Source organism: Entelurus aequoreus, linkage group LG21 (genome assembly GCF_033978785.1).
Source record: "Entelurus aequoreus isolate RoL-2023_Sb linkage group LG21, RoL_Eaeq_v1.1, whole genome shotgun sequence".
NCBI classification, from domain to species: Eukaryota; Metazoa; Chordata; class Actinopteri; order Syngnathiformes; family Syngnathidae; genus Entelurus; species Entelurus aequoreus.
In genome coordinates, this window is record NC_084751.1 from 15,449,883 (window position 1) to 15,462,881 (window position 12,999).

The 12,999-nt window shown below is 39.3% G+C and overlaps 1 protein-coding gene across 1 annotated transcript; it reads left to right on the top strand.

The window, feature by feature from the left end:
- Positions 1-3,149: 3,149 nt before the first annotated feature.
- LOC133638921 (transmembrane protein 250) lies at positions 3,150-8,569 on the top strand. The gene is made up of 2 exons (XM_062031962.1): positions 3,150-3,345; positions 5,243-8,569. The coding sequence occupies exon 2, from the start codon at positions 5,356-5,358 to the stop codon at positions 5,773-5,775; it is 420 nt and encodes a 139-aa protein (XP_061887946.1). The 5' UTR covers positions 3,150-3,345; positions 5,243-5,355; the 3' UTR covers positions 5,776-8,569.
- The last annotated feature ends 4,430 nt before the right edge of the window (positions 8,570-12,999 follow it).

A 12,999-nucleotide genomic window follows, 5' to 3' on the forward strand; every position in this document is an offset into this window, starting at 1 on the left:
CCTTCACATGTTGTAGTTGCCAGCCAGTCTTCGATTTGGATCACCCTGTCATAAGAAATACTTAAGCCCAAATTGTACAGCTGCTGGACAAGTTTCTTGCTTCTTGTTTGGGTATGTACATTGATACCTATATAGATTGGGAGTGGTGGTTCACGTTCCATAGTGTGTCTGGTCTTCACTGCTGTGGGCAATGCCCTTTTCTTTGTATGGTACATGATGCACTGTGCAATGGTTAGACAAGCCTGAGAATCACATTTCTCTTGATTTTTGATGTTGGACCCATTCAGAATCATGGAGACCAGAGACTTGAGGCTAGAAGGTAGCACATTTTCCTGACATTTTTCGGGGAAGGAGCCAGTGAATTGGAATCCCACATGGTTGAATATGTCGTTTCTGATAATCTTTGCTGCTTTTGAAATAATAAGAGCATCTTTGTCAAAATTGCGCTTCTGTAAAGCTTCCTGTAACATATTTTTCATTCCTTCTTTAAAAATAAGAAGTGTGTTCCTCCCATCACACTGTTCTTGTGCCTCAGGGAAGTGCTCAAGTAAATGATCCTTGAGTCTGGTTTTGTTAACTTGTTTCTTGATCCCCAGCTCCTCAAGGCGACTTACGTACAGAGAATGGATCTCAGACATCTTGAAGATAAGAACTCCAGAATCAACAGTTTTTTCAATGAAGTTTATGAGTTCTATGAAAGTGCGAGACTCATTCATTTTCTCATCAGTGTTTTCTGGAGATTGGCGTGACTTCCGAGTTAGACTTCGGTAGCGATTTTTTAACTTGATCAGGCATGGCAAATGATACTTTGCCTCCATTGCCATTAAATCTCCCCCAATCCCTAGTCTGGCCATTAGCGTGTTGTCACTGAGTTCAGTTATCATAGTTCGGATGCTCTTATCCGTATCAAAAGTTGACACTTCATGGAGAGCACCTTGATCTGTGCCACTCTCACAGAAGAAACACTTTTGAACATCTAGTCTTTTGCGCTTTAGCTTTTTCCCTTCAGAGACATCAGGGTCATCAGAATTTTGCTGTCTCTTTTCTTTTTCCTTTCTCTCTTTTGCTCGTGCCAGAAAAAAATTGCCAAATTTCGTATGGCAAGTGTGGTGCCATGATGCAGAATGTGATGCAAAATTGCTTGCAGTTTGATCATCCTCAAAATAAAGTTTGGTTGGAAGAGCATCAATAGCACGAAATTGCTCTACATTTGTCAGAAAGGATCTATAGGCACTTATTTTATCATCCTCAGATTTCACATTGCTTTTCAAGGGACATTTTAAGGCTTCCGTGGTGTCCTTCTGGCAAATGATGCAGCGATCCCAGTTCAGTTCCATGTTGAGGCCTCACACACTTTCACACAAAAAATGAACCAATTAATCAAGTTAATACAATAAACTTAGCTTTTTCTCTTTGGAACATGACACAGCACTGTTGTGAATTAATTCATGTTATTTACCTGAATTGTGAATACTTGTTGGGTTGCAACTTTGTGTGAGGCTCTACTGCATTGTTCATGCTGCTTAGCTTTCATCTGAATTCAGTTTCATGTTGAGGCCTGACTGACAGACACAAGATAATGCATTGCAATCATGAAACATGTACATTACCTATAGCATTCCACCTGAACAATGTTAAATTACTGTACCTTTATGGGTGCCCAACTACTACTTGTATTCTAGATTGCACATAATCCAGCTATCGTAACCTAGTTAGTTGCTGCAAAAACACTGACTGATGTGCTAATTTATAATAAATAATAATGTCTCATTAATGAATTGCTGTTACCTGGATTGTGTACACTTCTCTTTGATTGCAGTGCTGTGGTTATGATCATGCAGTTTCACATTGAATCTCCACTGACTGTCACACAAATAATGGAACCAGTTAACAAAGTTAAAATATCATTAGGCTACATTAGAACTAATTTATTATAAATTACCGTTATGGTGGGTGTAAAAAACAGTTGGGTTTTCAAGATGTCACTAGTTTACATCATCTATCTTAACCTTGGTTGCAGCAAAAAAACATGTGCTGATAACATTAGATGTCTAAAATAGGTAGCCTAGCTAATCTTTTTAACTTTCCTTATGCTTTGTTAAGCAACATACAGCTCATTCTCAAAGCATTATTATTGTTATATTTACCTGATGAACACCTGCTTGATTGCAGCTCTGTGTGATGCTGAACTGCACAGTGATCATGTGATCATGTGATCAGGCTGGAACTTATTGTGATCATGCAGGCTAGTTTATATATCGCCATCTGGTGTTGTGAATGTATATTGAAACAGTAGTTGCGATTATGAACAACTTCATGATTAATTATAATTACAAAATGAATAGAGAATGTCTTTACCCACACTACATGCAGAACATGACATTTTTTCAGCTTTTTTCTTAATTCCGCCTATACTGTACAGGACTTTATGGAGGATGTACCTGTACCAGGTGCCTTGGTAATGCATTTTAGACATCATTTTGAATGTTTATCCATCACTGGACCCAATTAAAAGCAAATTTACCTTCCTAAGTGGAAAAAAACAACAATTTATCAGCAATATACCTTTTATGACTCCGGAATAACATGTTTTAAACAATTTTGTGCACTATATGGGTATTTTCAATATTTAAGTTTGAGTACCCTTCTAAAATCCTTCAGTAGGTCATAAAGAAGGCCTGTAAAAAAATTGGCGCTTTTATCCGCTCCGTAACGGTACGCCTAAAAATGTGCGCTAACCCACCGCACTAACCATACATGTATTTTAATGACTACTTTGTGCAAAATATAAACGTTTTTCCTCATTACATTACCCCCTTTTCCTGATGAAATTTAACTTTTGTTTCTTATAAAATGACCCATCCTTTCTTAAAAATTATACACTTTTATTCTGGAAAAATATGCCTTTTTTAAAATTCTCATACCAATACAATGTTATGCGTAATACGGCCATTTTATTATAATTTTTTTTACAATGACTAGTGTGTGCAAACATTTTACTTCTGTTATTTTTTTTATAAAAAAACATAAAAACACAATTAAACCCACAGTTATGTCCAATATACAGTACAGCACACCTCGAAGAGGGTGTACTGGCCCTTTAAATCCGCAGTGCCGTCAAGCTTGGATGTCTCCCACATTTTGCGACATATCCTATCGACTCCCGGCAGCCGTACGTCTGTGAGTGGTAAAAAAAAAAAAAAAGATGGGCACCTGCCCTGACAGACAACATATTGCTTGTTTTTTAAATTTATTTCAAAGTTAGTAGCTAATATTGTAACATATAGTCTTATTGTCGTGTGTATGTCGAAGAACAATATTTTTAAAGGCGTGGAAGTACTGAATGTAAGTACGCTCACTTGTTGATAAGGCTTTGTTTGATACATGCTATATATCCGTGTTACTGTTGATAACATATTAGCCTCCAATGTGTGCTTTATCAGTATCAAGGTTCGCTTTTGCCACAGTTAGATTGGAATGATCTCGCTTATTTGTTGATAATAGTCATGTTTTGTTCATCTCTAACAAAATTACAAGCTTTTTTACTCCTACCTCCATTCTCCCCCATTTAGTAATTACTAATTATTAGGGGTGTAACGGTACACAAAAATTTCGGTTCGGTTCATTTTCGGTACAGTAAGAAAACAACAAAATATTAATTTTTGGGTTATTTATTTACCAAATTTGCTAAATCTTACACCAAACATATTTTTCTTAGTGGAATATTTGATGTGAAGTAATTGGAACCTTGGATAGGTCAATAATTCATAATAATATTGATTTTGATTCAAGATTATGTTTTGAGCAATGACAGTTTGAAAGAAAAAAAACCAGCTTTGTTTTATTAGTCAACATTGCAACTTTTTCTAAATTACGTTTAACCTTTAAGCTTTTTTATTTCACTTTTGTTATGTTTTTGTTTATTTTAATAGTATTTTTAGAATGTGCCGTGGGCCTTTAAAACATTAGCTGTGGGCCGCAAATGGCCTCCGGGGCACACTTTTGACACCCCTGCTATAGATAATAAAAAATTAAATCTGATAAATCTATGGATAAAAAGCAGAGCCTGGCGACGCATGCGCGTTTATCATAACTCTCTCTCTGTCTCTGCCCCTCCCTCACGAATGCTGCTGCGCGCGCAATTTGTTTTGTTTTTAACCCCTTCTTAACCCTGAACGTACATTGAAAATAAACGCAACCCGAACTCAAAATGCCGGACATTTGAGGCATTAGAAACTCCGCCCTGACAGCTCCGCAAAAGAGGACATGTCCGGTGAAAAGAGGACGTATGGTCAGTCTATCGTAGCCCGTTAGCTGCTAGCATGCCGTGTGTTGTGCCTCGGTGTGTATTGTTTACACAACGTGCGTTACGCTACTTAATATGTCCGTGTGGAAACTCGATCGGTACACCTCCGAACCGAACCGGAACCCCCGTACCGAAACGGTTCGATACAAGTACACGTACCGTCACACCCCTAGTAATTACTGATTATGCCAAAAAGGGATGAATGATATCTAATGGTAAAGTGATATATTTTGTTTATTATTATAAATGTTAGAATAAAACTAGGGATGTCCGATAATGGCTTTTTTGCCGATATCCGATATTCCAATATTGTCCAACTCTTAATTACCGATACCGATATCAACCGATACTGATATATACAGTCGTGGAATTAACACATTATTATGCCTAATTTGGACAACCAGGTATGGTGAAGATATGGTCCTTTTTAAAAAATAAAATAAGATAAATAAATTAAAAACATTTTCTTGAATAAAAAAGAAAGTAAAACAATATAAAAACAGTTACATACAAACTAGTAATTAATGAAAATGAGTAAAATTAACTGTTAAAAGTTAGTACTATTAGTGGACCAGCAGCACGCACAATCATGTGTGCTTACGGACTGTATCCCTTGCAGACTGTATTGATATATATTGATATATAATATAGGAACCAGAATATTACTAACAGAAAGAAACAACCCTTTTGTGTGAATGAGTGTAAATGGGGGAGGGAGGATTTTTGGGTTGGTGCACTAATTGTAAGTGTATCTTGTGTTTTTTATGTTGATTTAATTTTTTTTTAAAACATACCGATAATGATAATTTCCGATGTTACATTTTAAAGCATTTATCAGCCGATAATATCCGCAGGCCGATATTATCTCTAAATAAAACGTATAATGCATGAACCTGCAGTTTGGGCTGTTTCAATAATAGCTTTGTGTTTCCACAGTGCTACAGTTGGATTTGAAAACTAAAGCTTCTGCTAACTACTCCATGATGCAACCGGCGGCAGCACCCCAAGGCAACTCCTCGTCCAGCCGGGGGCTCCAGTAGCCCACCCCTATGCCTGTGATCCCCATCCCTCGGCGTGTGCGCAGCTTCCATGGGCCCCACACCACCTGCATGCACTCGGCCTGCGGCTCCACGCACAACACCAAGCTGGTGCGCACCAAGTACAACAACTTTGACCTTTACCTGCGCTCGCGCTGCATTTACAGCTTCCTGCGCTTCCTGCTGTACTTCGGCTGCAGCCTGCTGACCTCCCTCCTGTGGGTGGCGCTCTCGGCGCTCTTCTTCGTGCAGTACGTCAGCGTGCGAGTGCTGTTGCGCGTGCAATACAAGCTTTCCGTCATTCTCATCTTACTGGGACACAGGCGCTTGGACTTTGGGGTGGTGAACGATCTGATCATATACAGCATGCAGATCACCATGTTCATGGTGGGTGGGCTCGGATGGTGCTTCATGGTGTTTGTGGATATGTAGTCTATAGTGATGCTCCCTGGACAACATTAAACCTGTGTAATGTAGGCACTGCTGTTGCTTTTTTAATCACTACAAAGTCGGTGGGATATCTCATTCATCAAGTTCATTTATTTATAAGTGCAGCTCGGAATTCTTCCTTTTGGGGGAAGAATGCTAATGCTTTTTCCACTAAAGTGAAGCTTTAGTGGAAAAAGTACAACTTGTATCGCTTTAAGCCAGCGTTTCCTGAATCTCCACCTAAAATTGCAGCAACTAACATTTTGGCAGCTGACAACAAAAATCACAAAGTGGAAATGTGACTTGTAATTCCTAAAATAGCAGAGAGCTCCTGTCATGTTGAAGATCTTTGACTGGTGTTTTACAGAAGTTTAAAAAAAGCGGTCCTGTTATAAAAAGGATCTTTGAATAGTGGTTTTGAATCAATTCCTCTAAAAAATAGCAGTGCACTCTTTCCAAATAGGATCTTTGACTGGTGTTTTTGCAGCAGTTCTTTATAAATAGTAGCCTGCTTCTCGCATTTAGAGGAACTTTGGTGTTTGGCAGCAGTTCTTTAAAAACAGCAGCACGCTCCTGTCATATAGAGGATCTTTGACTAGTTTTTAGCAACAGTTCTTAAAACAAACTGCTCCTGTCATATAAATGATCTTTGATTTGTGTGTTTTTTTTGGCAGCAGTTTTAACCACAAAACAAAACTGCAGAGCGCTCATGTCATATAGAGGGAAAAAAAATTAAAAACAATTTTGTCATAAAGAAATACAATCATATGTGCTTACGGACTGTATCCCTGCAGACTGTATTGATTTATATTGACATATAAAGTATATATTGTGTTTTTTATGTTGATTTATTTAAAAAAATATATATATATTTTTTTTTCTTTTATTTCTTGTGCGGCCGCGGCCAATCGGTCCACGGACCGGTACCGGGCCGTGGCCCGGTGGTTGGGGACCACTGATTTAAAGCATCTTAGTGTTTGGTCAGCCATTCATTAAACAAAACAAAAAAAAGTGAAACACTCCTGTCATGTAAAATATCTTTGTCTTTCCTTTATAGTGTACAGTATATTGATGTGATGGCAATGCATGATGTTTTTGAATGAATTGGGATATTGGTGGAGGCACCAGATTTTTAATTTCAGGTGCAAATGTTTTGGAAACCCTGGTTAAGGTGCTGTGAATGTGAGGTAAAAATGGATAAATGTAAATGAAAACATGAGTCTTGGGTGGAATAAAATGTCTTTATGGTCTGTACTTTGTTGCCACGTCTGACTTCTATAGTAGTCATTCATGTCCGTCATCCCAATTGTGTTAGCATCCAGTTCTATGGTTCTCATCAAACTTGTGGGGTTAGAACACATCTGGGCAAAACACGACCCGCGGGCCACATGCAGCCCGTTAAGATTTTCAATCCGGCCCGCCCGACGTTGTACATAATTTTTTTTAGACCTTTAACATAACTGTCGCCGCCATTATGATGTGCTGTGCTGTTTTTAAATTACCGTAAGTCTTGAACTATAAAAAGTATTTCAATGGTCGAAATCTGCACTTTTGGGTGTTGTACAAGTTATTACGGTAATCTACGTCACAGCAGCTCAGACGAGGAACAAACCAGAGTGGGCGGGGTTTGTGTTCAGAGCAGCCAGCCCGAAACGAGTGTCAGAAACAGATGCGGAAACACATTTTTACATGACAATACATCATATTGTAGGTGTTTATTACACTTTGCATTCATATTTTGCTGTTCTTTTACATTTTTGTTGTGTTTTGCTTGATTGTAAAAGAGGAGCGATGTTCATGTGTCGTTAATATTCAGTGTTTTATTGTTCCTAGTTAATATTGTAAATTCCACTTTTTTTATTTTCATTTACATTTTCGGTGTCCCATTCAGTAGAAAACTGTAAAATTCCATTCCTTTTTTTTGAGGTGGTCTGTCACAACGTTTTTAGAACTCTTATGTAGGGTTTGTACGGGTGCTTAAAAACCTTGAAAATGATTGGATTTTAATGTTGTGTTTTCAAGGTTTGAAAATACTCGAATTTTGGGTGAAATGCTTGGAAATGTTCATCATATTTCTCGGCAGTCTGACTCAATAGGCTAATTATAAAATGGAAAAAAACTAAATAAGTTTCCTTAAAAACGAATCTAAACGCTTGATCTGTTGGCTTTGCACGAGCCCTTACATTAAGTTGTTGTCATGCCAGAGTCGTATATAGGGCTCTGTGTCGCTCCCAAGTGGACAGTGGTGCATCGGTCCATCATGCCGGGACGTTGTCGTTTTAATGAACATGATGTATTAAAGTTAAAGTACCACACACACACACTAGGTGTGGCTAAATTATTCTCTGCATTTGACCCATCACCCTTGATCAACCCCTGGGAGGTGAGGAGAGCAGTGGGCAGCAGCGGTGGCCCCGTCCGGGAATCATTTTTGGTGATTTAACCCCCAATTCCAACCCCTTGATGCTGAGTGCCAAGCAGGGAGGTAATGGGTCCCATTTTTATAGTCTTTGGTATGACTTGGCCAGCATGAATTATGTTACAAACAAACAAGTAAACAATAATAATTAATGTTATTTCTTGTAAGGAATGATGTATACATGTATGATGATGAAACAAACTAGTAAACAACGTTTGCAAACACCAAAGACATTGAATAGTCTACAGAAACACTGCTTCATTTTCTATGCCCCATTCAGTTAATGATAACTGCTGGTTAGAGATGTCCGATAAGATCGGCCTGCCGATATTATTGGCTGATAAATGCTTTAAAATGTAATGTTGGAAATTATAGGTATTGGGTTTGTTTTTGTTTTTTTTTTAATTAAATCAACATAAAAAACACAAGATACACTTACAATTAGTGCACCAACCCAAAAAACCTTCCTCCCCCATTCACACTCAATCACACAAAAGGGTTGTTTCTTTCTGCTATTAATATTCTGGTTCCTACATTATATATCAATACAGTCTGCAAGGGATACAGTCCGTAAGCACACATGATTGTGCGTGCTGCTGGTCCACTAATAGTACTAACCTTTAACAGTTAATTTTCCTCATTTTCATTAATTACTAGTTTCTATGTAATGTACGTGCAAATTCCAAGCTGCTGTTTTGAGGCATGTTAAAAAAATTAATGCACATTGTGACTTCAATAATAAATATGGCAGTGCCATGTTGGAAATTTTTTCCATAACTTGAGTTGAAGTTGTTCTCATATTTTGGTAAACCTTGTTACATTGTTTAATGCATTCAGCGGGGCATCACAACAAAAATAGGCATAATAATGTGTTAATTCCACGACTGTATATATCGGTATCAGTTGATATCGGAATCGTAATTAAGAGTTGGACAATATAGGCAAAAAAGCCATTATCGGACATCTCTACTCCCGGTTCAATGTTAGGCTTAGGTTTTAGCAGATGTTCCTTATTTTTCCTTCAGACAGCATTTGGTGACCTCAAACAACGAGGCTACGGATTGATTCACACAGCTTTTCGCCTTTTGAAGAGTACTGGAAAAACTGGAAAATTGATCTTGAAAGTCCTTAAAAAGTGCTTGAAATTGGCCATGGAAAAGGTGTACGAAGCCTGTCTATGTCATGACGCGGAGTCGAACCCACGTTTCCTCTGCAGCTGGAGCTGCAGGCACCTCTGTTAACCCCTGTGCTGGCAGCACGCTCAGACACACCTCTGCTCGCGCTGGGCACAACACGCCCACACAGCAACAAGCCTGCAAACAATCACTCATCAGCGCACCTGGACTTGACGAGGGGGTGCGGCATAAAGACCAGCGGACCCGAGGAACCTTTGCCAGAACGTCGCTAACCTTCCAGTAAGCATCACGTCGGGCATTCCCTTCCCCCGTGATTTCCTCGTGCTTGTTTTGCTCTCTCTCTGTGTTTCCCCCTGGTTCATGTCCTTTTGTATTTCCACAGTGACTCCCCTGTCCTCTGTGATCGTGCCTTGTCACTCAACACCCATCCGGATTCCTGACTGCCCTCCTCGATCCACGACCTCCCTGCTCGGACCCAGACCACGCTGCCCTGCTCTTGCCCACGACCTCTTGCCTGTCCACGCACTGCCGCTTCATCTTGCCCCCTTGAATAACGACGAAAGATACAACCAACATTTACAGACAACAACCCTTGGTAACATTTACATTATTGATTTTACACATAGTCAAGACTCACTCACTTTGAGTAGCATACACATGCCACGTATTCATCAAAGGTTTAAAATAAACCCTGTAAACCGCAGTCCTGCCCTGGTTGTCGCCTCCTTCCCTTCTCTGAGACATAACAGTCTGTAGCAGTGGTCCCCAACCTTTTTGTTTGAAAATTTGTCCCACGGACCGGGGGTGGTGGGGGGGGGGGGTGCTAGTAAAAAAATAAAAAAAATAATCATGTGTGCTTACGGACTGTATCCCTGCAGACTGTATTGATTTATATTGATATGTAATGTATATATTGTGTTTTTCATGTTGATTTAATTAAAAAAAAAAAAAAAAATTTTTTTTTTTTTAACTTCTTGTGCGGTACCAATCGGACCGGTACCGGGCCGCAGCCCGGTGGTTGGGGACCACTGGTCTATAGGACATTGTGACTTTTGGTATTAGTGTTCCTGGGGAAAAAAAGGGACCCAAACATACTGTACAGCAGTTTTTTACCGCTAAATGTGTACATATCATTTATACACACATACACATTGGCCCCCCCCCAGACCCATTTTTTTCTCTCAATGTGGCCGCCAAGTCAAAATATTCACCCAGCTCTGGGTTAGAATGACGCTTGCTGAGCTGAAGACTCATGTAGGTGTTTTTTTGAAGCACACACACAATAGGGCCCTTATTACTATCGTACTTTACGTTCTGGTCCACATGCGTGTCACATGCTTTGGAAGGCAAAGACAGTTTTGTGGGACAAGACTCACACATGTTCTGGTCCACATGCATGTCACATGCTTTGGAAGTCAAAGGCCGACTTTGTGCACATATTCAACGAATGTGTCACGTGTCTCCCTGTTACGTGATGTGTGGGGGAAAAAAAGGAGAAATGCTGTCATAAGAGGAGTGTGATTCTTCAAAATGAGACACGAGGGTCAGGTTTTATGTTCGTTCATGACACACTTCTTTGTAACACACACACAACCCAGCATGGTCTTGGCCAAACAATGGCGATGGCTGTGTCCCAATCACCTTATATAGTCTGCTAGAATAAACCCATCCATTTTCTACCGCGTGTCCCTCTCTGGGTCGTGGGGAGTGCTGGAGCCTATCCCAGCTGCACTCGGGCGGAAGGTGGGGTACACCCTGGAGAAGTGGCCAGCTCAGGGCAGATAGACGGACAACATTCACACTCACATAAGGCCTTTGACACAGTAATGGTGCATGCTTTTAGTGCCGGCAGAAGGAGTCCACATCTTGATGCAAGGGACTGGTGGTCTCAGTCGTTCCCTGGATTACTCGGTTGTTAGCAATAATGAGCTTCTGGTATTTTAATTTGGATCAACATGTTCTATACACCATGTACTCACTGTACTTGACCTCAGCAACAACAGCTTTCATGTTCTTCTTTTCTCTCCTTTAAAAACAGAAGTTGATCTCTCAGAATGACTCTGTTTTTTTGGCCATGTCATTGCTATTTCACTTTTTTTTTTCTCAACTCGTACTGGAAACATGCACTGACTTGAGAATGAAGCTTTCTGTTTCTTAAAATACAGAAGTAACTGAGACCAAAACCTCACATGGTAGCAAGTGTGTTTAACAACTTCTACTGTATTTTGTCTAAAAGTGACATTTAAGCAGTGTTGGGTTAGTTACTGAAAACCAGTAACTAGTTACAGTTACTAGTTACTTTATTTCAAAAGTAACTCAATTACTAACTCAGTTACTTACACCACTAGTAATGCGTTACTGTGAAAACTAACTATTTAGTTACTTCTTTTTTTCTTTTCTTTTTTAAAGCTCCCATTAATGCCCTTTTAAATCTCATTTCAGTACTGTTATTGCACTGGAGAATAATACAATCTGTTGATCAGCGCTAGGAATTTTCAAAATGGGGTCCCATTTAAGAAACTCCGCCCGGACAGCCCCGCCAAAGAAGACATGTCCGGGGAAAAGAGGACGCATGGTCAGTCTAGAACAGGGGTCACCAACCTTTTTGAAACCAAGAGCTACTTCTTGGGTACTGATTAATGCGAAGGGCTACCAGTTTGATACACACTTAAATAAATTGCCAGAAATAGCCAATTTGCTCAATTTACCTTTAACTCTATGTTATTATTAATAATTAATGATATTTATCTTTGTGGAAACACTGATCATCTTAATGATTTCTCACAATAAATATATATAGAAACAGATAAATATCAATATGCAACACTTTATTTTTATATTTTCTCTAAGTGCACATTTTTCAAATTGAACATTTTCAAATGATCACTTCGTAGATAGTCTTGTGAATTCACAATATCCCATTTTAACTAGCTAGCCACTAACATTTTTTAACAAATCATGAATTACTTTGCACCATGTTTGTACAAATAATAACTCATGTAAAATACAAAAGTCAACTCTCAAATTTTTAAATAAATCATGTCACACTTTGAACTGGACCGTCAGTTAGTGAAGACCAAGTCTTTAAAATATTTTCTTGGATTTTCAAATTCTATTTCAGTTTTGTCTCTCTTAGAATTAAAAATGTCGAGCAAAGCGAGACCAGCTTGCTAGTAAATAAATAAAATTTTAAAAATAGAGGCAGCTTACTGGTAAGTGCTGCTATTTGAGCTATTTTTAGAACAGGCCAGCGGGCTACTCATCTGGTCCTTACGGGCTACCTGGTGCCCGCGGGCACCGCGTTGGTGACCCCTGGTCTAGAATATCTCCATGTTAAGAAACTCGGCTTCAGCTCCACCATGATGTCTTGTTAGTAAACACAGACACGCACACCGCGCCTCTTCTCTTGTCCCCGTTGTGACACAGGAAGAATCAGAAGGACGACACTGCAACTCTCCAATAAAACACACTCAGATCTTCTGTTTTTAGCCGATACTACATAAAAAATAACGTAAAATAACGCAGTAACGCATCATGTAGTAACGGTAACTGAGTTACTGAATATAAAAAATAACGCGTTAGACTACTAGTTACCGCCGAAACTAACGGCGTTACAGTAACACGTTAGTCCCAACACTGCATTTAAACATCTGAGTAAGTACAGTCACGATC

Coding starts and splice junctions, on each gene's coding strand:
- LOC133638921 (XM_062031962.1), top strand. CDS start 5,356: ATGCCTGTGATCCCCATCCCTCGGCGTGTGCGCAGCTTCCATGGGCCC.